At 53.7% G+C, this 26438-nt stretch overlaps 3 protein-coding genes across 11 annotated transcripts in view; 1 reads left to right on the top strand and 2 right to left on the bottom strand.

The window, feature by feature from the left end:
- The first annotated feature begins 961 nt into the window (after positions 1-961).
- SLC35B2 (solute carrier family 35 member B2) lies at positions 962-8320 on the top strand. Of its 3 annotated transcripts, XM_077175798.1 has the most exons (5): positions 1041-1056; positions 3583-3661; positions 3760-3953; positions 4179-4339; positions 6210-8320. In XM_077175798.1, exons 3-5 carry the CDS (start codon positions 3794-3796, stop codon positions 7146-7148), a joined length of 1260 nt encoding a protein of 419 aa, XP_077031913.1. In that variant the 5' UTR covers positions 1041-1056; positions 3583-3661; positions 3760-3793; the 3' UTR covers positions 7149-8320. The 3 variants fall into 3 exon arrangements, with proteins under 3 accessions (XP_054485362.1, XP_077031913.1, XP_054485361.1); XM_054629387.2 differs by lacking the exon at positions 3583-3661 and having other exon boundaries at positions 962-1056; XM_054629386.2 differs by lacking the exon at positions 1041-1056 and having other exon boundaries at positions 3597-3683.
- A 1868-nt stretch (positions 8321-10188) lies between these two features.
- On the bottom strand, positions 10189-17273 carry HSP90AB1 (heat shock protein 90 alpha family class B member 1). Of its 2 annotated transcripts, none has more exons than XM_054630343.2 (12): positions 17008-17161; positions 16754-16900; positions 16370-16576; positions 15913-16072; positions 15590-15723; positions 14811-15122; positions 14215-14380; positions 13830-14020; positions 13398-13545; positions 12863-13131; positions 12101-12434; positions 10189-10764 (listed from the first exon to the last, which is right to left on the bottom strand). In XM_054630343.2, the coding sequence occupies exons 2-12, from the start codon at positions 16898-16900 to the stop codon at positions 10655-10657; spliced, it is 2178 nt and encodes a 725-aa protein (XP_054486318.1). In that variant the 5' UTR covers positions 17008-17161; the 3' UTR covers positions 10189-10654. The 2 variants fall into 2 exon arrangements, 1 of the variants encoding a protein (XP_054486318.1); XR_013181436.1 differs by lacking the exon at positions 10189-10764 and adding an exon at positions 12651-12757 and having other exon boundaries at positions 12296-12434; positions 17008-17273.
- A 2106-nt stretch (positions 17274-19379) lies between these two features.
- SLC29A1 (solute carrier family 29 member 1 (Augustine blood group)) overlaps positions 19380-26438 on the bottom strand; it is a 33577-nt gene continuing 26518 nt past the window's right edge. For all 6 annotated transcript variants that reach the window (XM_077175795.1, XM_077175797.1, XM_077175796.1 and 3 more), the window contains 11 exons: positions 26259-26340; positions 25866-26038; positions 25500-25639; positions 25158-25292; positions 24908-25005; positions 24496-24586; positions 24293-24381; positions 24042-24150; positions 22672-22757; positions 20902-21101; positions 19380-20361 (listed from right to left, as the gene is read on the bottom strand). In XM_077175795.1, the coding sequence (XP_077031910.1) occupies positions 20250-20361; positions 20902-21101; positions 22672-22757; positions 24042-24150; positions 24293-24381; positions 24496-24586; positions 24908-25005; positions 25158-25292; positions 25500-25639; positions 25866-26038; positions 26259-26340 (1315 nt within the window). In that variant the 3' untranslated portion in view covers positions 19380-20249. The remainder of the gene's footprint in view (positions 20362-20901; positions 21102-22671; positions 22758-24041; positions 24151-24292; positions 24382-24495; positions 24587-24907; positions 25006-25157; positions 25293-25499; positions 25640-25865; positions 26039-26258; positions 26341-26438) is intronic.

Below are 26438 nucleotides of genomic sequence, written 5' to 3'. Positions count from 1 at the left end.
GGAGCAAAGGGAAAAGGCAGAAACAAGTCATCTGCACTTTTTTGTTTGTCTTGTTATTTTAAAATAAAACTATTTGTTTTAAAATCGTGTCTTGTAAAACATCACTGGGTGGCCATGTGCTGGCTCCAGCCGGCCCTGCAGCCATGCCTGGGGCTGGGATAGGGGATTTGGAAGCAGGGCTGCAGTAGGTGCCATACTGACTGCAGTCCCTGGGCAGCACCTGTGCCAGGGAGCAGCTGTGGCTGTGCCCAGTGCAGGGCTGGCAGCTCCAAGGGGGCTAACCTGAGACAGAGGGCAGGGATGGGGCCGGGGTTCAGCTTTGAAGGCTTTTAGCTTGAATCAAGAATAGTGTGGTCATCTGGACTAGGGCAGTCATCATCCCTCTGCATTTGTGAGGCCTCCCATCGTGTCCTGTGTCTAGTTCTGGGCCCCTCACTTCAAGAGGGTGCTGGAGCATGTCTAGAGAAGGGCGACAGGGCTGGTGAAGGAAGGGTTTGGAGCAAAAGCCCGGTGATGAGCTGCTCAGGGAGCTGGGAGTGTTTAGCCTGGAGATAAGGAGGCTCAGGGGAGACCTTGTCACTCTCTACACCTCCTTGAAAGGCAGGTGTAGCCAGGTGGGGATCGGCCTTTTTTCCAGGTAACCAATGCCAGGACAAGAGGACATAGCCTCAAGCTGTGCCAGGGGAGATTTAGGTAGGAGGAATTTCTCTACAGAAAGGGCGATGAGACATTGGAATAGACAGGCCAAGGAAGGTGGTGGAGTCACCTTCGCTGGAGGTGTGTAAGGAAAGATTGGCTGTAGCACTCAGTGCTACGGTCTAGCTGAGATGGTGCTGTTGGGTCATCGCTTGGGCTCGATGATCTCAGCTCTCTTCCAGCCTGATTGATCCTGTGCTCCTGTGACCGCGGCCCGCCCCGCCCCGCCGGCCGCGCTCCCTCCGGAGCGGCAGGGGCGCTGTGGGGCGCGCAGCGCGCCCGCCGGGCGGGGTTCCGCCGCCGCCGCCGGGAGCGGAGCCGAGGGGAGCCGGCCGACACCGGGCCCGGGCCGGGCCGCAGGTGGGTAACGAGGCCGGGGCGGGCGCGGAGGGCGGGCCGGCCCGCGGGCGGCAGCTCCCGGCGAAGGCTGCGCCGCGCTGCCGGCCTGCTCGCTGCGAACGTGGCCGCCGGGCAGGGAGGCGGCGCCGGGGCCACGCTCCTCCCGCACCCGGCCGCTCGCTGCTTCTCCCGCGGGGCCGCCGGAGCCTCGGGCAGAGGAGCCCCGGAGCGGCAGGCGTAGGGCTCGCCCCTCCCGGGAGCCCTGCGCCGTGCCCAGGGCGGGGGTGCCCCACGGGCGGCGGCGGGGAGCCCGTGCCTCTGCTGTGGCCCCCGGGCAGAGGCGGCTGTCCGTCCTGGGGGGACAGGGGCAGGCAGCCCTGCGACCTGGCTGCATGCAGGGACCGGGACAGGGAGCAGACACGAGATGTTAGTATGGACTTGTCAGCTCCAAGCTTGCATTTGACCTCAGCCCTGCCAGGCGCTGGAGGCACGCTGAAGAGTATCAAGGCTCTAGGCAGGGATCTTTTTCAGAGCCGGGACCCAGACTGTCCATGCCGGGCAGAGGGCTGGCTGCCAGCCCGGCTCTGAAGCGGTGTCTTTGAGAGCTGCCCTTGCAGTGCCCAGGGGAGCAGCGGCCGGCTCCGTTGTCTCGGCTCCTGGGCTGCTCCGCAGAATAAGGCTCCTTTCATGCCTCAGCATGCTCCCTGCTCAGCCCCCCCGCTTTCTACCTGTAACACTGGCGTCCCTGTTCCTTCCCAGCCTGGGCAGAGAGGGCAGGGGCTGCTGCACTGAGTCAGCTCTCGGGGCCTGGGAATTGCTAGCGCAGGCATAGAGAGCCATTGTCCCTCCATAGCCTCCTCTTCACGGTCGCTGTGGGAGAGCGGAGCTGATTCTCCGCCCATGGCAGCGCTGCAGGAGCTGGCTGGGTAACAGCAGGCGCAGTCGTGCTGAATGGAGCTTGCACAGTCCCTCTCAAGTTGCAAATGTGGCAACAGACCCTGTCATTTATATCTGACTTCTGCAAAAGTGAACGGCGTTTCTGCACCCCACCGTCAGCCACGGTTACTTAATACGGACAAACCCAGGAACACTGAGCCCTGGTTTTGCATCCCACAGCATCTGTACAGCCTGCAATGGTGCCCCTGCAGCAGGAGAGATTGAGTGGAGGGGTCAGACTGTCTTTTCCAGGGAGGGGGGAGATAGAGGAGTAGGAAGCAGGCAAAGAAATCCACCCCTAGCCATGTACACCTCTCCCTGGTCTGGGAATTTCTATGTCCTTTATGTCACAGAAGGGAGTTTTCTGGGTGAAACACAGCCCCAGCTTTGGTCAGGTTATTGAACTCCAAGGGCCTGGCCACAGTAGCTGAGGATGAGAAAAGTCCCTGAGGTCTTTCCCAAGAGGTTGATGGGAGCGCTTGCTCATGAAATGGCAGGGGACTTTCTTGCCTTTAAAGTCCTTAAAGTTTGTAATTTTCTAAGTAAAGTCCCTAAGTTTGTAAATTTCTGTTTGTAAGTTTCGTGTGGGGGCTACTAGAGGTCACAGTTACACAACATTGGGGCCAGGTACACCCCTAAATAGGGCCTAAATTCCTCTGACTCGCTTGTTCCAGGTGGAGGCGGAATTAACATCTGTGTCCCTTTCAGTCACAGGAGCTTTTCTGGTGTGTGTTTATGTAGCCAGCCCACAGCACTCTCACCTGGTCCCCAAGGAACTGGGCGGCTTTTTCAATTGAGGGAACTGGGGCAGGGATGTAGCATGGACCAGGGAAATGTTCTACCCTGATGCAGGAATCTGCAGCTTGCTTTGTGAGGGGGGATGCAGGTGGCCTTGGGTGTAGGAAGTTGTTGCCTGCTTGCTCATTCTGTTGAGTACCTGATGCCCCTGAATATTGCAGGTTTGTCTCTGTGAGAGAGAGAGAACAGTGAAGGGAAGAACTCCTTCAAGGCCTATTAACGTTGTTTTAAAGCTGGCTAGATCACTTCCTACAGCTACAGCTGAAGAATATCAGCTATACCTCATTGCATAGTCCTTTTAAAATCCCAACCAGACAGCTGGTAGGAAAGTTCCTTTCCAGTCTTGCTTTCTGGCTGTGTTTTGTCAAGTGGGTGAACCCTGGTAATTTCCTCTGAGCTGTGAGGAATGCCTTGGCACAATTCCAGGGCTGCATGGGGAGGTGGGGGAGGCTGGCAGCCCCAAACCCTGCCTCTCATCCATTCACCTGGTGTAGCTGGAGGGGAAAGCTCTGAACTGTTTGCTTCCAGAGAAAGGTTGCTCATTGCCACAGGCTTGAAACATGAGCTTCTAGGTAGGAGTAAATTCTTATGTTCAGTGACCTTTTCGTTTTCCACCCAAAAGCTGTGCTAAAGGTTAACTTATAAAGGTGAGGTGTGAGGTGCTCCTTACATTTGGAGTAGGAGTGTAATCAAAACCAGATGGTTACAGCAGTGTTCTCTCTAATCCTGGGAATCCAGGGTTCTCAGTCCACATGTTCCAGAGCAACCACCTTTACCAGAAGCAAACACAGATGTCTGGCCTGTGCTTTTCAGCTCCAGAGGACTCTTCCTGCTCTGTGTGCTGCCAGCATCACTGTTGTCGCTGCAGTGGGTCCGGGTGGCCGTATTACAGGTGATGAGGATCGGGCTGGATGGTGGGTGTTACAGGCATGTGGAGTGGAGCTGCCCAGGTACCAGTAGCCCACCACCTACCTCTTTCTCTCTCCACAGATTTTTCATTCCCCTCCTGCTGGCCTCCCTCCCTATGATGGCTGCAGGTGAAGAGATCGCCCCTGCCCTGCAGGACTCGTGGGGGGACTTCTGGCTCTTCCGTTTCTTTGTTAATGCTGCTGGCTATGCCAGCATTGTGGTACCGGGCTTCCTCCTCATCCAGTACTTCAAGAGAAGGAACTACTTGGAGACAGGTAGGAGCGGGAGCTTCCCTTCCTCAACTGCATTGTCAGGCTTGAGCCTCTCAGAGAGCTGTGTCCCAGTGCTGTCCAGCTGCTATCCTGAAACAAATTTCTCTGAGGCCCCTGTGCTAGCAGATCTGGAGGCTAGTGAGGAGGAAGGCTTCACCTCAGGCTGGTGCAGCATGTGGTGCCCAGACTTTGGTTAATTATGTCTCCATCTTCTTTTATCCTGTTCAGGCAGAGGCATTTGCTTCCCTGTCATCAAATCATGTGTGTTTGGCTCTGAGGTGAAGTCTGTACATCAGGATGATGGCTCCCTGCCACCCCGAGCAGAGCCCACAGAGTCCTCCACAGCCCGACAGATCTTCAAGCTACTCTTGTGTGCTCTTGGTCTACAGGTAGGGGTCCTGTGCATGTGTGGCTGTCCCATTCTGGAAGGAGGAAGGGGCCAGTGCATTAGTGACTGTCAGTTCCTTGGAGACCAAGCATGCAATGCTGTCCTTGATCAATACAGGGTTGGAGGATGGGAGAGGACACTCCACCTCCAAGAGCTGTGGAGGTCCGATTAGTTTTTGTCATTTGGGTTGGAGCATCCTGTCTGTCTGATCACAGTCCTCTAGAGTCTCTGAAAATTCTGTGATTCAGCAGGTTGTTAAGGCTGCTTTTGTTCTGGCTCTCATGCCAGATCAGCACATAGTTTGAGCCCTCTTTTATCCCAGGCTCTCCCATGGGTCACTGTCTGGGGCTGATGCATTCTGCCTTGATGGATTGAATTTGAGTACTGGAGAGAAAATACTTAATTCAGCTACAGATAAACAGGAATTTAAAATCTTAGATTCCCCAAGTCTCAGTCACAGCCTGAGTGAGCATCATTAGGAAGGGCAACTTTTTTGATCTATGAGGACAAGAAATAGCAGTGTGGGCAGTGAGATAGAAAAACTGAGGTGTCCTGCAGCCAGGAAACAACTCACTCTCTGGCTTACTCCCCCAGCCTATTCAGACATGCTGTGGGCCACCAAATTCTTCCATCTCTCTGTGTCTTACTTTCTTGGGAGATGTGTGGTGAGAGGAAGTCTGTTAGTTCTGTGAGAGGCTTGGTGTTGCAACAGAAGTAGTGGAGATGACAACCACGACAGTGATCATCCCTCGTGGACAATTTTGTCTGCTGGTTTTGAAATTAGAATTGATTTGGATGTAAAAACCAGGCCTAGGGTGCTGGAAGTGAAAACCAATGCAGAGGCCACTGGGAAAACTGCCAGGACCTGCCGCAGGGAGCTGGCACCAAAACCGCAGCTGTGTATCAGTAGTGTTCCCTGATTTGGTCAGTCTGGTTCCACAGGCTTAAAGCAGCTCAAAGCTAACTGTTCACTCTCACCAGGATGTTTGCATTGTGGGCTTTTCTCCCCTGCCCACTGAGCAGCTGTGCTTTGGAACAGGATGTTCCTGGTTGTAACCACATGGATCAGCAGGTTGCCTCAAATGGGTGGAGTGGGGGGTGGTCCCGTCTCCCAGTGTCTCAGGGAAGCATTGCCATGCAGAGGGTGAGCAATGCTGGGGATCTCAGGACTTCTGCTGGTCAGAGTGACCCTGAGATGTGTTCGAAAGTCTTGTTTCCCAGCCTGGCAGTCAAAGAAGGAGTCAGAATTCTTCTGTTCTCATTCTCAAGGTTGTTTATTGTTTATCTATAAAATTCTTTCTCTGACCTGCCAAGGTCCATTCAGCAGGTCAGACAGAGGCGCACTGGCCGCCCTCGGGGCGGTGTTATCTTTTATACTAAAAACTACATGTACATTATTTACCATAACTTCCCAGTACCTATCACCTATGCTAGACAGTGAGTTTCTACCTTAAACCAATCCAAAAGTGCCAGCATCACAGCAGAAGATGGAGGCCAAGAAGAAGGAGAAAGACTGGACATACCCAGATTCCTCCATCTTGCCTCCTGAACCCCCATTCTAAAAACCCAAAAAATCTATTTTTCGTCCTGTGACAAACTAATTATTCTGCTTAGACTTTCGTGGCTTGCAGATCCTCATAAAAGGTTGGTAATTTTTTCCGTGGGTTATAGTCAAAGTCAGAGGCATCTTGGGCTCTGTGCCAAGGTCTCTGAGCCCCTTGGCAGGTGTTCAGGCAATCCAGGACAGCCAGAGGGATGTCCTGAATTCCAACATGCGGAAAGCAAGGATCTCCTGGGGTCTGTTCTTCCTGTTGTTGCTGGCAACTGCTGTTGTGGGTCCTGACTCTGCCTGTGCTCCTGCTGCTTTGCAGTTTTCCTACCTCACATGGGGTGTCCTCCAAGAGCGTGTGATGACGAGAACGTACGGTGCCACTGAAACAGACCCTGGAGAGAAGTTCAAGGACTCCCAGTTCCTCGTGTTCATGAACCGCATCCTGGCCTTCACAGTGGCTGGTCTGTACTGTGCCCTGAGAAAGCAGCCACGCCATGGGGCTCCTATGTACAAATACTCCTTTGCCTCCCTCTCCAACATCCTCAGCAGCTGGTGTCAGTATGAGGCACTCAAATACATCAGCTTCCCCACCCAAGTGCTGGCCAAGGCCTCCAAAGTGATCCCAGTGATGATGATGGGCAAACTGGTGTCACGCAAGAGCTATGAGTACTGGGAGTACCTGACTGCTGCCCTCATCTCCGTGGGGGTCAGCATGTTCCTGCTCTCCAGCGCTCCTAACAGGACGGTGTCCACTGTCACCACTTTCTCTGGCATAGTGCTCCTGGCTGGCTACATCATCTTCGACAGCTTCACCTCCAACTGGCAGGACGCTCTCTTCACCTACAAGATGTCTCCTGTGCAGATGATGTTTGGTGTCAACGTTTTCTCCTGCCTTTTCACCGTGGGCTCGCTCTTGGAGCAGGGTGCCTTGCTGGAGTCACTGCGCTTCATGGCCCGCCACTCGGAGTTCACCGCCCACGCCGTGCTGCTCTCCGTGTGCTCCGCCTGCGGCCAGCTCTTCATCTTCTACACCATCAACCAGTTTGGGGCAGCTGTCTTCACCATCATCATGACACTCCGACAGGCCTTTGCCATCCTCCTCTCCTGCCTCATCTACGGGCACACTGTCACTGTGGTGGGTGGGCTGGGCATAGCCGTTGTCTTCATGGCCCTCTTCCTGCGTGTCTACGCCCGCAGCCGCATGAAGAAGCGCAGTAAGAAGCTCCCGCCGGGCGAGACCCCTGTTCAAAAGGTCTAAGGAAGCTGAGGCCATGGCATTTGAGCCATGCCTGCTGTCCTGCCTCCACTTGAAGGCATTTGCTGGATTTCTCAGAACCCGCTGAGAAGAAGAGTGGAGTATGGATAGGCAGGACCAGTGACTCAGTTTTCCACCTGCTTTTCCTGGGAAAGGGGCTGGAACAAGCCCAGGAAACGCTCTGGGCTGACACAGGTCCAAACTTTTCCATTTGCCTTAATAGGTCAAAGACTTACAGCCAAGGCACAGGCCTGGGGACACACCAGCATGGGGCTGCTGGTATTCCTGCCCCACCTCTGTCTTGTGGCTTCTCCCCAAAGTCACTGATGAACAAGGGAACTCTTCCCTGGCACTGTCTTGCCTCTGGCTAAAGCTCCTCCATTTCTGTTGGTACTACAGAGCTTGGCAGGAGGAAAGGGCAAGCAAAACACTAGGTTTCTTTTTGAAACACCTCTGAGTGAGGCAAGTCCCAAGCTGAGCCCATCGAAGGGTGGGCTCTTCCTCCATTCCAGGAGGGGCTCTGGGTAGTACAGGCACAGGCAAGGGAAGGACTCCCAGCCTGTCCTACCCCAGGCCTGGGATCTGCTCTGGGAGGGCACTGCAGTGAAAGCCAGTACCTCCCAGTTTGGTTTTATCAATCCTTTACCCCTGCTCCAGGACACTTTTCTTTGCCCCCTCAGCCCAGGCTGATTTTTATGCAGTACCTGAGCTGGACAGTTCCCAAGGCTTGCCGAGTCCTTTGAGGTTGCTTTTTGGTTACATCTGCTGCTCTTACAGGCCAAAGGCTGCACTGCCCAGAAGCCCCAGCACCACCTCGGGGTCCCTCAGTGCTGTGAGTTCTGGGCTTTGCAGCTGCCATTCAGACAAGCACAAAGAAGCCCTCTTTCTCCTGCCAGCTGGAGGCACTGGCCCTGGTTTTCCCAGGGGCTGGCCAGAGTCTGTGCCTGGAGGGCTGGGACACAGGGCAGAGCCCGCTTGCGGTGCCTTGTTCCTGCTCCACAGACAGCTGGGGATGGAGCAGTGAAAGCTGTTCTTCCCCACAAGCCTGGGTTTTATCTGTCAATCCTTTTCTCGTCAACACAACCTGACTGACAAACCAGCAGGTTTTGGTACTTTTGCAAGGCAACTTTTTTCTCTTTTTATTTTATTAAATTAAAAATATGCTGCATATAGTGCCATGGGCGTAAATGTTGGGTTTTTTTTCCATGTACCTGGAAGGAGGAAAGAGATTTCCAACTCTTCCTGTGTCCCTAGTCTCTCTGGGACAGCAGAGTTGTCTTTCCAAATACAGGTGCCTCTCACTGTCTTTGGAATCAACCAGGGTTGCACTCCAAGGGCCTGACAGGAGATCATTGCACACTCAACTGGGGAGCACAGCCAGGTTTGGAATGCTGCTTGTGCTGGGGGGCAGGTGAAGGAGCCATTAGCCTGAGCCTAGTTTGGCTCCTAGGTTCTCTGCATGGTGCAACTTAAAGAATTCCCAGTGGGTGTAGCTACCGAGAGGTGATACAGAGGCCTGCTGAGCAGGTGCCAGCCAGGGCCAGCAGTGCTGCAGCACTTTGTGGGGTGTACTACAGCAGCCAGAGCCAGGAGAGGCTTGAGGTGTGGAAGGTCCATCCTCCTGGTACATGTGGGAGGCCTGGTGAAAAACTGTGGGCAAGGGTGAATATGGGGTCAGAGAAAGGGCTGGGGCCTAACACAGCTAGGGAAAGGGGACACTCAGGTGAGGGTTACAAGGGAAACAGAGGAGGAGACTAGGGACGGTGGTGACTTAGCTGAGCCTGGAGGGATACCAGAGCTGGTGCTGAGCACAGCCCAGGCTTCAGAGCACTTGGCTCTCCAGCAGTTTTACCAGTGCTCCTTTTCTAGTTCTGAGCTTTTGGAGGTGCCTGTACAACCTCACAGCTTTTCATCCTGCCTTACAAATTCACCCAAATGTCTGCACTCACCATCTGCTGACATGTGATTTCCTTTGATTAAAAACAAAAAACCACATTGCCAGGTTAGGAATGGGATACAATGGGATAACCTTTCTAATTTAAATGTAGATTTAAACAAAACATTAGTGGAAAAAAAAAACCCAGGACATTAACTTAAGAAGTTAATTTTTACTGATTCACTCTTTGGCAATACTTGCTCTCGAGACAGAAATCCTGGTTTTAAGCAATTTGCTAGCTCAGCTCCACCACTGTCCTAGCAGGCTACACCCACACCGCTTCCACACTGGCAGCACAGTCAGTGTCTTGGTGTGCAGCAAGGGATTCCAGCAGGCTCTGCCTCCCTGTTGAAGATGGATACTTGCTAAAGCCCATTCTATTTTGTGCCTGTGGCAGCTGGCATGTGGGCAGCAAAAGAACTTAATGCAGCAGAAGAAGTTAAGTGTCACTTTTCTCTGACAACCCCAAGGGCCATTGTGGCCAGGGGTGACAAACCTCACAGAGTTTGAGCTCAGTGCAAGGGGCAGCTCAGAGGTGATGTCCCAGGCTTCTCTTCTAGGACACAGATGGAAAGAAGGCAGATACTGCCCAACACCCAATGGCTGCAGAAGGCCAAAAAGGGCAGGCTGGAGCTGGGAGGAAAGGAGTTGAGTCTTTGGCCCAACAGCTGAAGAGAGGCTGCTTGACTACAGTCCTGAGCTGTCACTCCACACCCTGCTCCACACTGCAATGGAACAGGCCGATGGCTCCTGCCACTGTCCTGCCCCAGAGGTGCTCAGGTCAAACCTGCCAGCAGCAGCTCAGGCCTGGCACAGCTCAGCCAGCTGTACCACACAGACTGGGAATTTGCTCCCAGGCTGGGGGGGCATGCAGCTCTCCAGGTGGAGAACTACTGCTCATTGGAGATGACCCCACCTGCACAGCAGGTCACACGTTCCTTCCACCCACTTCATCCTGCCAGGGCATGGAAGAGATAAAGATCTCCTAAAGCAGGGCTCAGTAAGCATTCAGGGCACAGACCTACACAGCAGAGTCCAGTGCCCCCGGGAGAAGCTGAGACATTTTCCTCAGCAGAGCAGGCATGAAACACAAGGGACTCCACCATGTAAATCATCAATTCTTTAATTCCAGTAGAACAAAAATCCAGAAAAATAATCAAACAAAACCCAACCAAAATACATTATGCTATGCTGGGCTTCAGGGAGGCAGCAGTTTGGAGGAAGGGCTCTCCCACCCCAGTGGAATAAGGACAGTTTGATGCCTACTGGTAACATGGGACACTCCATGAAGGGGAGAGAGGGGAAGCCTGATGCCTCCTCACACCTCCACTCCCCATCAGCTGTTCCTACACAAGCAGAAAGACACAGAACAGACAGGCCTCAGGCTACCTGAATCACTACTAACAAACAGGGAATCATGCCCTCCTGCACCCTGCCAAAAACAACCCCAACCAAACAGAGCCAAAGGAATAGACACCACCAAGAAGTCAGTAGCAGCTGGTGGCAGCAGACCATCTTCTAAGCAAACATGATAGAGCAGGGGTCTGGCAGGTGAAGGAAGAGCCTTCCTCCTTTAGTCTACCTCTTCCATGCGGGATGTATCTTCATCTCCCTCCAGAGGGGGGATTTCCTCAGGGGCAGCTGCACTGGGCTCCTCTGCAGCCATCTCATCTTCATCTATGCCTGGGAGAGGGGAGAAAAGGAAGAGATAAGGCCTCCAGATGACACCTAATCCCAGATGTACAGCCTCTCCCAGAGCAAACCTGGCTCCTACCCCCAGCCTGAGGAACGAGGCTATTAGCATCCAATAGTCCACAGAATCACAGAATATTCTGATTTGGAAGGGACCCAACAAGGATCACTGAAATCCTGCTCCTGGCTCTATACAGGACAGCCCCAACAATCACACTGTGTGCTTCAGTGTTGTCCAAACACTTCTTGAATGCTGGCAGGCTTGGTGCTGTGACCACTTCCCTGGGGAGTCTGTTCCTTGGCCAACCACTCTCTGGGTAAGAAACCTTTAACTAATACCCAACCTAAAACTCTCCTGACAAAACTCCATTACATTCCCTCAGGTCCTGTTACCGGTCACCACAGAGAAGATTCAATGCAGGCCTCTCTGCTTCCCCTGGTGAGGAAGCTGTACACTGCAATGAGGTCACCCCTCAGTCTCCTTTCCTCCAGGCTAAAAACTAATAATTGCAAGTCAACATTGTTACAAGTTATTGTCAACTCCAGCACTAATCCTGAATCAGTAGCATCTTCCCAGTAACATCTACACTAGTATACGGATACTACCTATGCCATTAGAGTGCACTCCTTAGCCAATTAACTACAAAAGATTTGTCACCCAGCATCACAAAGCCTGGAGTTTAAGCTGGAAGAATGTGGTTTAAGCCATGAGCATTTCTCTAGAGAAAAATGAAGTAAATCCAGTCAAGTCACAACTAAAGCAGTTGCAAGATTCTAGAGCTCATCAGTTTCAAATGCTGCAGGTTGCTGTTTCAGTATACTCTGAACAGAAAATTGTACTACCATACAGTCCCCCTACCTGCAACTTGACTAACAGAACACCTGACTCCTACTGAGACTAGGCAGCACAGAGATACCAAGTTAGTTGTGCCAAGCCACAGCACCTTCTGACTTACATTTTTAGCTGAATTTGGAGGAAAAGGCTGTGTGCAAGCACAAGCTGTTTCTCCAGATGGGTCACATAACCCATGAGAGACTTTTCACATTTACTCTGAAGGAATAAAAAGCCTCAGCTTGTCATCTGAACATCCTGGTGGTGGCTCCTGGTGTTGTGGAGAACAGGGCAGTCCACCCAGAGTCCTGAGCCCTCCTGAAGTACCTTGTTCCAGGTTTACACTTTCTCCTGGCCACTTATGTACTGAGCCACTTCAGCACACCATAGCAGCATGGCTCCCTTACTGGCCTCCCTGTGCCCCAAGACACCAGCCTGACCAGTTAACCTGCTTTCAGGCCTGCTGCAGGCTTGAGAAGTGGCATGGATACTCACCAAGCCCAAGTTTGATCATCCTGTAGATGCGGTTGGAGTGGGTCTGGGGATCTTCCAGGGAGAAACCAGAGGACAGCAGAGCAGTCTCAAAGAGCAGCACCACCAGATCTTTAACAGCTTTGTCATTCTTGTCAGCATCAGCCTTCTGGCGAAGGGTTTCTACAATTGGGTGGTCAGGGTTGATCTCCAGGTGCTTCTTGGCCATCATGTAGCCCATGGTAGAGTTGTCCCGCAGTGCCTGAGCCTTCATGATGCGCTCCATATTGGCTGTCCAGCCGTAGGTGCTGGTGACAATGCAGCAGGGGGACGAGACCAACCGGTTTGACACGGTGACCTGCCAACATAGCCAAGGGTTAGCTGAGCAAGGCCCCCATAAGCCCTGGACTGGGCCCAGCCACAGCACACTTACAGCCCAAGTCTTTGCCCCTGGTTCACCTGGGGACACCCCAAAGCAAGCAGAGATGCTCCAAGCAGCTCCAGGACTGCTGCAGACTAATTTGGACAGCTCAGCCAGCACTTAGAGCACCCACTGCATGTTTCCCACACTTACCCTCTCCCATCAATGCACGTATTTGGGTCAGTGCCCCTCGCCTGCAGCCTGGCTGCTTAGAGCAAGATGGTGCATGCTGGGACCTCCAGTCTCCTCTAGCGGCTCCTCTGCAGGAGATGAGAGGCATGCATTGAGCGGGGGCCCCCACCTGCAGCACGGAGGACCCAGCCCTCCTCCCTCCAGCACAGGGCTAAGCTCCCTGCCCATCTCACCTTCTCCACCTTCTTGTCCAGGATTTCCTTCATAAGTTTGCAGAGGTTCTCAAACTTGGCCTTGCTCTCCTCCATCTTTTTTTTCTCTTCCTCATCCTCAGGCAGCTCCAGCCCCTCTTTGGTGACTGATACCAGGGTCTTGCCATCAAACTCCTTGAGCTGCTGCACGCAGTACTCATCGATGGGCTCTGTCATGTATACCACCTCAAAGCCACGCTTCCGCACACGCTCCACAAAGGCTGAGTTAGCAACCTGCTCCTTACTCTCCCCTGTGTTTGTGGAGGGTAGAAATGAAACATCACCAAGAGGTAAGAGCTGGTTACAGCAGGACAAACACCACCAGTCACTTGGGACCCCTAAAATAAAACTGGCAGCAGCCAGGGTTCTTGGCACGGTGCCTTTTCCGCAGCCCCCAGGAATGAGCTGTAATTCAGCAGAGATGACCTGCTGAAGGCAGCAGGAAGTGTTTTAAATTAGGGTTCGTATGCAGATTACCTGCATCTACCTTGCTAGGCTCAGAGGAGCTCTGGCTCACCTGTGATGTAGTAGATACTCTTCTGGTTCTCCTTCATACGGGACACGTACTCCGAAAGCGAAGTCACCTCCTCGCCTGACTGGGACGTGTGGTACCGCAGCAGCTCCGAAAGGCGCTTGCGGTTGGTGGAGTCCTCGTGGATGCCCAGCTGGGAACAGAAGAGATGCATGAAGTCTCCAGGACAGGACTTAGGTGCACTTGGCTGCCCCTGAGGCACAGCCATCTATCTGCCCAGCTCCTGATCATTTGAGTGTTTGGCCTAGGGCAGCCAGAGGGGACAGGTGCCCACAAAGGCACTCCGAGGCATTCACAGGCTCCACTCCCTTTATCCTAACATCCACGCAGAGGAGACACAGCATAGGAACAAGATTGCTCCTCAGGCAGATGGGTCATGGGCCCTTCCCTCCTCCAGGGGTAGAGTGCCCAACTCACCTTCAGATTCTTGGAAAAAGCTTCGTAAAATTTTTTGTAGTTCTCTTTGTCTTCTGCCAGCTCAGAAAAGAGCTCCAAGCATTTCTTCACAATGTTTTTGCGGATCACTTTGAGGATCTTGCTCTGCTGGAGCATCTCACGAGAAATGTTCAGAGGAAGGTCCTCAGAGTCCACAACACCCCTGATGAAGTCTGCATAGGGGGAATGAAAACAGGTGTCAGGTTAAGGATTCTGAGCTTCAACACAGCAAGGAAAGAGCTAAAACACTGACTGCTATGCACCCACACCAGCCAGCGCCTCATCCAGTCCCTCTGTACTGGAAGTGGAACCACAGGCTGTGGGGATCCCAGGTCTGCACTGGGAGGCTGAGGTAGGGGGCTCTTACTTAGGTATTCAGGGATGAGCTCGTCACAGCTGTCCATGATGAAGACTCGCCTCACATACAGCTTAATGTTGTTCTTCTTCTTCTTGTTCTCAAAGAGGTCGAAAGGGGCACGGCGTGGGATGAAAAGCAGGGCCCTGAATTCCAGCTGCCCTTCCACAGAGAAGTGCTGTGGAACCAGGAAAAAAAAACAGTTGCTGGGGTGCTTCACTTCTCCTTTCTCCAGCTCCCACAGCAGGGAGGCTCAACTGCCACTCCTCAGCACTGAGGCTGGCAAGGGGGCACAGCAACATCTCTAGCATCCAAGCAGCCTGCATTTCCTTCTGCTCAGGCCTACTTTCCCCTGTGTGCCAAGGTTCTCTGGCATACAGCAGGCTTGGACAGAGAAGTCAGTGCTTCTCTGAGACCCCACATCCTCCTATCTTGCTTATGGACTGGCACTGCCAATCCTTCCACCTGCAGGGGAGTCACAGTGCAGGTTGCTCCATCACCAAGTGGCCTGAGAGTGCTCAGTCTCACAGAGGCACAATCATGTGGTGACTCTGGATAAGGGCTGGAAAGGGGCCTCTCCCTGGAAGGCAGGGTAGCCCAGCACCCACCTTGACAGCCAAGTGGTCCTCCCAGTCATTGGTGAGGCTCTTGTAGAACTCGCCATACTCCTCCTGGGTGATGTCATCAGGGTTGCGGGTCCAAATTGGTTTGGTCTTGTTCAGCTCCTCCTGGTCAATATATTTCTCCTTGATTTTCTTGGTCTTTTTCTTCTTGCCTTTGTCTCCCTCCTCCTCCTCATCAGAGCCCACATCCTCAATTTTGGGTTTCTCTTCATCTTTGGACACTGACTCTTCATCCTTCTCATCTTTTTCCTCCTCTGCTTCATCATCACTGATCTCTTTCTCACGTTCTTTCTCCAGCTGTGGAGAAAGAAACAAGCAATAGTCAGGTTTAGTCCCAAGTTACCAAGAATCCTTTAGCTCTAGATGAGAAAAATGGTATCCTCCAAAGCCAAACAGGTGTATCATCTGGAATGAAAACTCTTGGAACCAGTCCTCAAAAGTCCCTCATCATGCAACCAAAAGCTATGTCTGAGAAAAGTGGCAGGAACCCTCCTTTTTCCATGGCTGATTTAAGATGATCTTCAGCTGCAGAGATCAAGGGCCTTTAGTGTGGCTGGATACCCACCTCCTTCACCTCCAGTAAGCCCTCAGCCTCAAACCACCTTTGGCCACAGAAGCTGAGAGCACCACTGCTCAGTACCCAGGAACTACAGAAGGGACCCAAAGGGATCATACACTGGGCCTTTTGTGTGCTCCTGTTTCAAACACCACCCACACCTGCCTCCACCTTTCCATCTGGCTCCCACAGCCCTTTCCTTACGTACATAGAGCGTGATGGGGTAGCCAATGAACTGGGAGTGCTTCTTCACCACCTCTTTCACACGACGCTCCTCCAAGTACTCAGTCTGGTCCTCCTTCAAGTGCAGGATCACTTTGGTGCCACGTCCAATGGGCTCACCTGCAGTATGGGGAGAGAAATATCAGCATTTCAGGGCAGAGACCAAGCGTGACCAGCTCCTCCAGCCTCAATGTATGTGATAGCCAGCATTAACCAGTGTGACTGACAGTGCAGCACAGCTCTGGGGAGCACCAGCAAAAGGGGAGCTGCTGGCAGGAAAACGTGCTTGGCTTTTTGTACAGTACGCACCGTGGTCAGTTCGGACAGTGAATGAGCCCCCAGCTGATGACTCCCAGGCATACTGCTCATCATCATTGTGCTTGGTAATGACAACCACCTTCTCAGCCACCAGATAGGCAGAATAGAAACCCACACCGAACTGCCCAATCATGGAGATGTCTGCGCCAGCCTGTGAAAGCAGAGAGCAGCTGCTAACACCAGGGTGGAGGTAGAAAATGTCTGTGACTGATTCACAGCAGCAAAGAACTGGGTCAAGCACACTGAGAAAAACATGCAAGTGCCAACAGGCAACCAGCTCTACCCTGAGCTCCTCCCTGGTGTTAGAAAGGTGGGGGAAGCACACTTGAGTAGGCCAACATTTCCCATGGCAAACAAGGCAGCAGGGCCTTTTTATTGTTTATTTATTATCTGTACATTCAGTGTCAGCCTGTGACCCAGGGAACCCATGCAGCCCAAGGCAACCCACCTGCAGGGCTTCCATGAAGGCTTTGGTCCCAGATTTGGCAATGGTGCCCAGGTTGTTGATGAGATCTGCTTTTGTCATCCCAATGCCAGTGTCCACCAGGGTCAGCGTGCGGTCCCGGGGGTTGGGGATGATGTCAATTTTCAGGTCTTTCCCACTGTCCAGCTTGGAGGGGTCGGTCAGGCTCTCGTAGCGGATCTTATCCAGGGCCTAGGGGAGAAAGGGATGCTCGACATGGCCTCCCTACTCGACAGCCTTCTCCACCCCTCCCTGTACAAGCCTTCCCGGAGAGCCAGGAATCGGCCTCTCCCCGGGCACCCCTGCAAGGACACCAGCCCGACCCCGACCCCCCGGCAGAGAAAGGAGCCCGCTCCCGCCCGGGCTCACGTCGGAGGCGTTGGAAATGAGCTCCCGCAGGAAGATCTCCTTATTGGAATAGAAGGTGTTGATAATGAGCGACATGAGCTGGGCGATCTCCGCCTGGAAGGCGAAGGTCTCCGCATCCTCCTCCTCATGCTGCACTTTCTCGGGCATCTACAAGACAAACACATGCCTGTTTTCAGTGCATTTTCAGGGCATGAGCGCCAGAGAGGGGGCGGTGGGGGCATCAGGCCCAGTCCCATTCCCCGTCCCGTCCCTACCGTCTCGGGCGTGAGGGACCGGTGAAAGAGCTACATCCCCCCTCCGGCCGCTTTTTATAGGCACGGAACGAGGGGGGAGCCTCACGGCACATTGTATCCTTCCGCCTTAAAGGGGTCTTGGTCAGCAGACCACAGATCCATGGTGTATGGGAGGCACCGGCGTTGCCGTTTAGCGGCGGCCATGGCGGGGGCGGGCGTGCAAGGGATGCTCGGCTTCACGCTGCCGCTCTGCGGTCGCCAGCCGCGGCTCCCCGCCGCCCTTCGCCACGCCGCTCGGAGGGCCGCAGGAGCGGGACCTCCGAGCGCCACGGCGAGGGGCGGCGGGGAGCTCCAGCGAGGAACTCTTTTCCGCGCCCCGTCGCGGAGGAATACAGCCGCGGCTAGAAAACCATTCGAGAGTATTCCACAGAGGGTACGGCGGCGCCTCCTCGGCTCCATGGCTGGGGCAGGGAACTGGGAACCCGCACTGCCCCAGCTTCAGCCTGCAGCTCCCCCCGAGGCCGGGAGCCGCGTAGTTCTGCCGGCCTGAGGCTGCGTGGAACTTAAGCCCAGCGGCAGCAGGGGCGGGGACGGAAGGTGTCAGGGCCGGAGTGTGTGGCAGGCCCGTGTCACCGCTGCAAAACAGTGTTTGGAGACGTTGTCCTTACAATGTCCAAGGGAAATAATAATACAAATAATCTTAAGCCTTACCATTCCAGTATCTGCAGTACTCTGTCCGCTTCTGAGCTCCTCAGGACAAGAGAGACAAGGAGCCCCTGGAGCCGGCCCAGTGGAGGGTAAAAAAGATGATTAAGGGACAGGAGCATCTCTCTTAAGAGGAAAGAATGAGGGACCTGGGCCTATTCCGCCTCGAGATGACTGAGAGGGGAGCTCATCAATGCCTATAAGTATCTCAGGGGAGGGTGTGGAGGACAGAGCCAGGCTCTGCTCAGTGCTGCCAAGCAATAGGACAAGAGGCAGAAAGCACAAACTGATGTACGGGGAGTTCTACCTGAAAATGAGGAAGAACTTTACTGTGTGGCTGACCCAGCACTGGAACAGATTATCCACAGAGATTGTGGAGACTCTATCACTGGAGGTCCTCAAGAACTGTCTGGACACAATCCTTTGCCTGTGCTCTAGGATGACCCTGCTTAAGCAGAGATGGTGGACCAGATGATCCACTGTGGTGCCTTCCAACCTCACCATTCTGTGATTTTGTGTTGAAGCCGTGGGTACAAAAGCCCTGACCAGCAAAGGAAGCTGGAAGTGGGATGAGGGGACCCGAGCTCCCACATGGGTTTTGGTGCCTGGTGGTGCAAAGAGGTGATGGCTGTGAATGATGTGGGACAGAGGGAAGAGGATTCCCGCTGGCAGGCTGGTGTAGTTCACCCCAGGAGCAGGAGGTGGCACTCTGGCTGTTCCCAGGCACAAGGAAAGCTCCCAGATGCAGTGCTGCACATCACTGCACCTCAAAATATGAAGGTGCATCTGCTCTTTGTCAGAGGTGTCAGTGGTCCCTTGGTGTACCTCGAGGGCGGCATCCCTGGGGTGCTGGTGGATGAGAGGCTGGCCATGAGTTCACCACGTGCACTCACAGCTCAGAAACACAGTGGTGTCCTGGACTGCATCCAAAGCAGCACAGCCAGAAGGGCAAGGGACAGTTTTCTGCCCCTCTGCCCTGGTGAGAGCCCACCTGCAGTGCTGCATCCAGCTCTGGGGCCCCTGCACAGGAAGGACTTGCACCTTTTGGAGATAGTCCATAGGAGGAACAGCAACATGATCAGAGGGATGGAGCACTTCTCCTCAAGGGATGTCTGAGAGAATTTGGATTGTTCAGCCTGGGGAAAGCTTTGGTGTGACCTAATTGTGGCCTTCCTGTACCTGATGGGCACCCACAATAAAGATGGACAGGGACAAAGAGCATGTAGTTACAGGACAAGGGGGAATGGTTTCAAACAGAGGGAAGGTTTAGATGTTGGGCAAGAAATTTATTGCTCTGAGTGTGGTGAGGCACTGGAACAGGTTGCCCAGAGAAGCTGTGGATGCCCCACCCCTCAAAGTCTTCTGGGCTGGGCTGGATGGGGCTGCAAGTAACCTGGTGGAGTGGAAGTTGTCACAGCCCATAGCAGGGGGTTTGGAACTGGCTGATCTTCGAGGCCCCTTGCAACCTGAGCCATTCTGATGTTACGGTTCTACGATCCCCTGCCCACACTGGCTGTGTCCTCACAGCTGGGCCTGGCTGTGCAGGGCATGCACACACCATTCCCACCATTTCTGATGCTGGTGGCAGGGGACTACAGGATGGTAAGGAAATGCCAGGGCCCTCTCACTTCAACCCTTGACCCTCCACAGCCCCTCTCCCCTGTGGTGACAAACACACACACCGAAAGGAGCATTTTGTCCTTTTTATAGAAAATGGCAACTGTATAACACATTTACACAACAAGGGACAGGAAAGCCAAGGGTAAGGTGAGGCCTTCCCTTGTAGCACACATGGGTAGGGAAGGCAGCTTTGTTGGGAAGGGAGTTGCTGCTTTTCCTCTTGTAACCAACAGTAAAACCTCCTGTCACACAACCAGTAGGCTGAAAAAAAACCCAATGTCAGAATCACCAAAAAAAAAGGGAAGAGAGGCAGGGAGAGGGGGAGAAGGCGGGGTGTGGAGACCTCCTCCTCCCTCAGCCTAGCCAAGGTGTTGGCTCTTTCTGTGGCTGGGACACAGATGTCTACACTTTTGGGACACACTGGTTGGGTGGATGTGCGTATAGCAGAGAGCAGGGATGGGAGGCTGGCTGGGGCTCTCCTCCCCATTCACAAGTCTACCAGCAGGAGGGTGTGGGATATTTCCAGGCCCCCTAGGAGGAGAGTATCTCCTAGGTGCTTTGGAGACAAGGGCAAGAGAAGGAGTAACACTAATTACCAGCCTTTCACTCTCTCAGAGAGAAAGAGGCTGAAAATGGCTTTCGGCCTTGAGCCAGGGAAGTTACACAGCATGGGAGGCAGCTGGAGATCCCGGGGGTCTTACAACACACACAGCACAGGGAAGGAGAAGGCACGGAGGCCTGAAGGCATCACACAGCCGAGCGTGGCAGGAACCAGGCCAAGCCTGCGGGAGTGGAACCGTCCCTGGGTGTGCTGTGGCAGTGTGATTTGGCAGGGACAGGTGGGAGCTGTTATTTCCCCACAGTGCTGAGGTGTCCAGGCCCTCAGTGGAGGATGCGGAGCCATCTCTTGGTGTCCCTGCACCCTCTGTGTGCCTCTGCTAGATGAGCATTCGGACCAGAAAGGAGAGAGCAGCTCCTAGGGCCAAACCCAGTGACAGGAAAAACGCCATGACAGCTCCAGCTGTTTCTGCTTCGTGCACAAGCACTTTCCTAGGGGAGAAACAAGTGTCAGATCCATCCTCAGGATGCATGTCCAGTGCCCTGCTGTTCAGTTTGCAGCAGAGGAACGGCAAGAAGAAATCCCCCTTGGCTTCCAGAGCACAAGAACTCCAAGTCTCCACACTGTTGGCTCATAAAGTGCATCAGGCAGGCCACCCTGAAGCTCCTGGCACCAGGGACATCCCTCTCTGACCCCCGTGGGGCTCCTTGAGCTGCCTGTGCTAGGCAAGGCTGCTCAACCTGCTGTGGGTGCTGTGCCATGCTTTGCTTCCCTCCAGATCTCCGCCGCACCCAGCCCCTTCCCCTGTGTGGCAAGTGGGGAAAATGGAGAGCCCAGACAACTTCCTCATCCCTAGGATATGGAGGCACAAGCCTGGGAGATGGGACACTGTGGGTAGTGACAATTCCTTTCTGTGCCTGTGGCATCTTCTCCAAATGCCAGAACTGGGCAGAGCTAGACTCCACAACTCATTCCAGGGCTGGCATCTGGGAGCATAACCAACCCTTCCCTTGTCCCCAGCTCGCACTCACTTTGGCCCGAAGCACATGCAAAGGCTGGCCAGGTAGCCATTGGAGATGGAGAAGAAGATCATGAAGATGATGTACCAGGCGTCATGAGAGAACACAACAGGCAGGTAGTAACGGGGCTGCACGTTGCACAGCATGAAAAGAGGGACAAAGATGACACGGAGGACCACCATCACTGGCAGGAGGCAGCTGTCCATCCCGGGCTGGGAGAAAAACACAGATTGCTGAGCAGCTGAGAACTGCACATTCCCCATCCCATGGCATGCTGGCAGGGCTGTCCCTACTGCACCAGGGCTGTGGAGGAGCCACAGAGATGCCAAAGCTACTGAAAGACTTTCCTGGCTGCAACAAATCTCAGCATCACCACCTGCAGTCGTAAGTAGGTTCTAGGTCTGAAAGCCCTGTTGCAGGTGACTTGAAGCAGCACTAGAGCCAAAATACTGAGCCAGGGTTGTGGGCAACTGTTAAGCCCCTGCTGGCAATAGTCAGGCAGGCCAGAGAGCTTTGTGCACGCTCATGCAGTGAGCCAGGGTGCAGAACAAGGCTGGCTGAGGTAAAGCCCCTCTGGCACCTCAGCGCCTGCAAACGGCTTTAGCCAGCTCTTCAGCGTCCTACGCCATCCCCTGCAAGCAGGGCAAGATCCAGCAATCTGAGAAAGGGATTATGCTGGGGCTGTTTTGGAATGTGCTGGGAAAGGCATGGACTGAGTTACAGTCTCCTTAGGTCCTACCAGAGTTCCTGAGCCACTAAGGCTGGGACAAAGGAGGTGCCATCTCCCTGTGTTGTCCCTGCAGCTGGGACTAAGGCAGCCCCTAGACTGAGACAGACCTCATCCCCACCACAGCTGCCTTGGGAGCAGCTGGGCTGGCGTGGCCACAGGAAACTCCATGAACAGAGGAGGAAATGAGGTTAGGCCAGCTGCTATGCCCATGGGGCAAACTGGAGACAGCAGCTGCCTCTCCTGCTTGAGGAGAAAAAGAGTGAGCGGGGCCCCAACCAGGGAAATGTGGCCTAAACCACATGCAGTCAGACTTTCCACACAGCCTTGTTTTGGAAACATCTCCTGCTGGGTCATCCCACCATGGAGGCTGTGGCCTGGACACCAGGCAAGGCGGCTCATGGCCAAGACTGAAGGCAACAAGCACCGATGGCCAGCAGAGAAGCAGCTCCAGGCCATGGGGAAGGCAGGCCCAGGCAGACCCCATGGGGCATGTGGTCCTGAGGAGCTTCTCCAAACAAACATCCTGAACAATACAGGGGGAAACAGGGGTGGGTGAAAGGGCAGGAAGAGACCCAGACAGGAAAGCCCCTTTCCTTGCCCATCCTGAGGAGATGAGAGCAAGGGGATGTGACAAGGGACAGTTCTGTGACCCACATGGCATGGCCCTGCCCTGCTCCAGGACAAGGGTCTTTGAAGCAGCTGTGTCCTGTGCCAAGGCCAGAGGTTTTATTTTGGGCTGCCCTGTCTTTCACCCTCTTTCCCTGTCGCCATCCTGTCTCGTCATTTGCATAGCTGGAGTGAAGGTTTGTTTACAGAGAGGCTGAAATGGAGGAGGCACCTTCATCCAAGCCATGTTGAAAGAGAGGTGGGAGGACAGAACAACACTGTGGTTCTTGGCTCTGACCCATAAATCTGCGCTTAGAGCTTAAAGCAGGAGTTATCTCTGCACCTCCTTCCTGCTCCAAGGCCTGGATGGCAGCCCCAGTGAGAGCTGTGGCTGAAGGACCTAGGGATAGACACTGCCTGGCATTTGCTCCCTGCCCCATACTTACCCATGTGAAGAGGGCAGTGAGACTCCGGCCTGTCCAGTCAAAGACGTTAAAGAGCAGGAAGCAGGAGACAGGAATGAAGTAGAAACCTGAAGAAGGGCATGGTCAGTGAGAATCCAAGTGTGCCCCAGTCCCTCATACCCACTGCATGGAGACTGACTGTCTTTCAGATCTAGGTCCTACCAGTTTCCCACTAAGGCCTGGAATGGTCTCCCAGCCAGGCTGGTGTCCACATCCAAACCATCATGCACAGTGGTTCCCTCTTCCCTTCCAGCATTCTGTATTGGGCTTGTGTGGCAAGGTTTTGGTAACAGGGTGCGCTACAGGGGTGGCTCCTGAGAGAAGCTGCTAGAAGCACCCCTAGGTCTGACAGAGCCAATGTCAGATGGCTCCAAGATGGACCCACCACTGGCAAAGGCCATCAGTGACAGTGGTAGGGCCAATGGGATGACATATTGAAAAGGGAAAAAAAAAATCTCAACATGTGCAATTGTACCCGGAGAGAGAAGTGAGACTATGTGACAGAAACAGCTCTGCAGACACCAAGACCAGTGGAAAAGGAGGGGGGGAAGGCGCTCCAGATGTCAGAGCAAAAATTCCCCTACAGCCTGTGGTGAAGACCATGGTGAGGCAGACTGCCCTCCTGCAACCCAAGGAGGTCAAGTGAGTCAATATCCACCTGCTGCCTGTGAACACCACCCTACTCTGAAGCAGGTTTGCCAGCAGGACTTCTGACCCTGCAGGGGATCCATGCTGGAACAGTCTGTTCCCGAAGGATTGTGTCCCGATGGAAGGGACCCAGGATGAAGCAGTTCATGAAAAACTGCAGCCTATGGGAAGCACTCACATTGGATTTCAAGGAGGACTGCCTCCCATGAGAGGGTCCCCATGCTGGAGGAGGAGTGGGAGGTGTTCTCCCCCTGAGAAGGAAGCAGTGGCAGAGGAAATGTGTGAAGAACTGACTGCAACCCTCATCCTCCTGCACTACTGCAGAGGGAGGAGATAAAGAAATCATAAATAAACTTAAGCCTGGGAAGAAGGGAGGGGTGAATGGAAGGTGTTTCAAGATTTATTTCTTATTTCTCATTATACTACTGTGATTTGACTGGTAAATAAGTTAAAATAATTTCCCCCAAGTTGAGTCTGTTTTGCCTGTGACAGTAATTGATGAGTGATCTCTCACTGTCCTTATCTTGACCCAAAAGCCTATTGTTGTATTTTTTCTCCCCTGGCCAGCTGGAGTGACTTTGGTGCGCACCTGGCATCTAGACAGGGTTACCCCACCACACATACCTTCAAGCCCCACCATCTTTTCTCCCATGTACCTTGTTCTCAGTTTTTCCCCACCTCACCCCCATCCCTGGCACACTTACCCCATTTGTTTCCCTCTCCGAGGACAGTGGACACGTTAGCTGTGATGGCAGGAAAGACGCCGATGGTGACAGTGAAGACGAAGCAGACAGACAGAGCCAAGACCCAGAGCTAGGCAGATGAAAGAAAAATGCTGGTACCAAACACAGGGCAAGAGACCAGGGTAGGGCTGGTCTCCTCTCCCCATGCTCTCCTACACCTGTGCCCATCCCAAAAGGAAGGGCAGGACAAAACTCGCTGGAAACTCACAGACCTTCTTAAAAATAGCAATGACAGAGGGCTGCTCATCAGGGTTGTGGATAGGGATGATCTTCGAATTATTCTGCTCCATCCCATTCTCGTCTGCAGGGAGAGACACAAGTAGGGCATAGCAGGCCCCAGAAAGCAAAGATCTAATTCAGTCCTTCTATCTCATTCTTTAAGTTCTTTTTTCTTTTCCTTCTCTCAGCCCCTCACCTTTCTTAATCAGGTCTCTCTTGGTCTCCAGTTCTGCATTGTACACGCGGTACTCTGTCTTGTCCTTCATGGAGTAGTATCGGAAGAAGTCCTGCAGAGAGACAGCAGGGAGGACTCATTCATGCGTGCTGAAAGAAGGCTGCCAGGGGCCGTGTGACAACAGCAGATATGGGCAATATGGGAGGAGTATTCCTTCCAATTATGTCTGATATTGATGCTTTCCTGCTTAGCCAGGGACTCAGATACCCCAAGTATACTGGGGTATCTGTGGTGGGAAGTATCCCAGAGTGCTCAGGGAGAACAGGAGAACCTGCTCTGACACAAGAAGTGGAGGCTGCTAATGGGTTCTTGTGCTGGGATGTGCAAAGGTCCAACGTCCCCAAGCCCTTCCCTACCAGGTCAGCAGTCTCACCATGTGAGGCAGAATTACGTAGGAGACGATTGCCAGCACGATTGTCACACAGGCCGTGGTGAAGTAACCGATGAAGCTCTCGGGTTGCTGGGCACCAACTGAGAGCACAGGAAGGGAGAGGAAAGGAAGATGATGACAGCTGAGAGGAGAAAAGCCCTGCTGCCATCTTCCACACAGCATGACCTCAACAGATGCTGTGACAGCAGTGGTCTGGGAAGGCCCTGTCACCTGCAAGGCAGGGATTACTCACTGGCAATACTGAAGATCATTGCCAAAGCAGCGAAGGTGCCAGCCAAACCCTGCCCACTCATGATGGGGGCCGTGTAGCTGACAGGCAGGAGCCCTGCCAGCCCAAACAGGCTGCTCTGGAGAATGGCGCCGAAGGCTGCAAAGGGGAAAGATGAGCATTTATGAGAAACCAAAGGCAAGGACGAACTGCACCTCTGCAGAGAGCCAAGGCCCCTGCCCTGTGAGGCAAGGCAAGTCCCCCTCCCCCTTGGCTCTCCCACTGTGAAGTTCATGCTTTTCTCCCAGAGGGATCAGCCCTAGCCATGGGGCTGTGTCCCTCTCCTTCCCCCAGTGCTTCACTCACAGTTGATGAAAACAATGCTGATCATGGTAAAGACGAAGAAGGGAAGAGGGTCCATGGGGACTTTGACCATGATCGCAGTGACTAGAAACACCAGCCCAATGGCCACCAGGCTGCCTGAGATGCGGATCTGCTGGGGAATCCTGCAAAAGAAGGTCTCAGTGAGGAAAACCCAACCCCCTAAAAACCTGGGGCTTGACTAAGCTCTAACTGTGGGAATCGCAGCCAAACCCCGAGACAGGATATTGGTGTTTTGCCTTTGACTTGACCAAACAGGCTGTAACTTGGCTCAGTGCTGGGACAGGTGAACAGGCCAGGGCAGGGTGGCCCTATGGGGGCTGGCAGGGGCAACGACGGAGCAAGGCTCACCGCTGGTGGATGAAGGAGTTGAGGCAGGTGAAGAGAAGGAGGGGCACCATGGCACAGAGAGTCATGAAGTTGTCAAACACGGACTGCAGGTAGGAGGGTGTGAAGGTGGTCTCACCAGTCTGGTTCCTGACATAGCTTGTCTCCTCCGGGTCCCCAAGGCGACTGATGAAATACTGCAAAGGAGAGAGCCTGGTGGGGCTGAGATCCTGTGAGGCCTTTCAAGGCCACCCTTATTCTCTGTTCAGACCCATCCCCATCCCTCCTGCTGCCTCAGTGCCACACATCACACCCAGGTCACACATGCTGTGCCATGCTGCCACATCTACACCATGGTCCCTAGACATGACAAGGGACAATTACTGTCATGGACAACAGCAGGAAGGAAGCCCTCACCTCCCTGGCAGTCATGAAGAAATTCCATGGCAGCAGCGTTCCCAGGCCGAGAATGAAGAAGATCAGCCAAACAGCCTTGTACCTGTGAAGAGAACAGAGTGGGGTTTGGAGCAGAAGCTGGGTATTGCTTCTGACTGTCCCTGACCCTGCAGTGGGAGGCACCAGATAATATTTAGTGCC

Source organism: Agelaius phoeniceus, chromosome 3 (assembly GCF_051311805.1).
Source record: "Agelaius phoeniceus isolate bAgePho1 chromosome 3, bAgePho1.hap1, whole genome shotgun sequence".
NCBI lineage: Eukaryota > Metazoa > Chordata > Aves > Passeriformes > Icteridae > Agelaius > Agelaius phoeniceus.
This window is presented reverse-complemented; position numbering and strand designations above follow the sequence as displayed.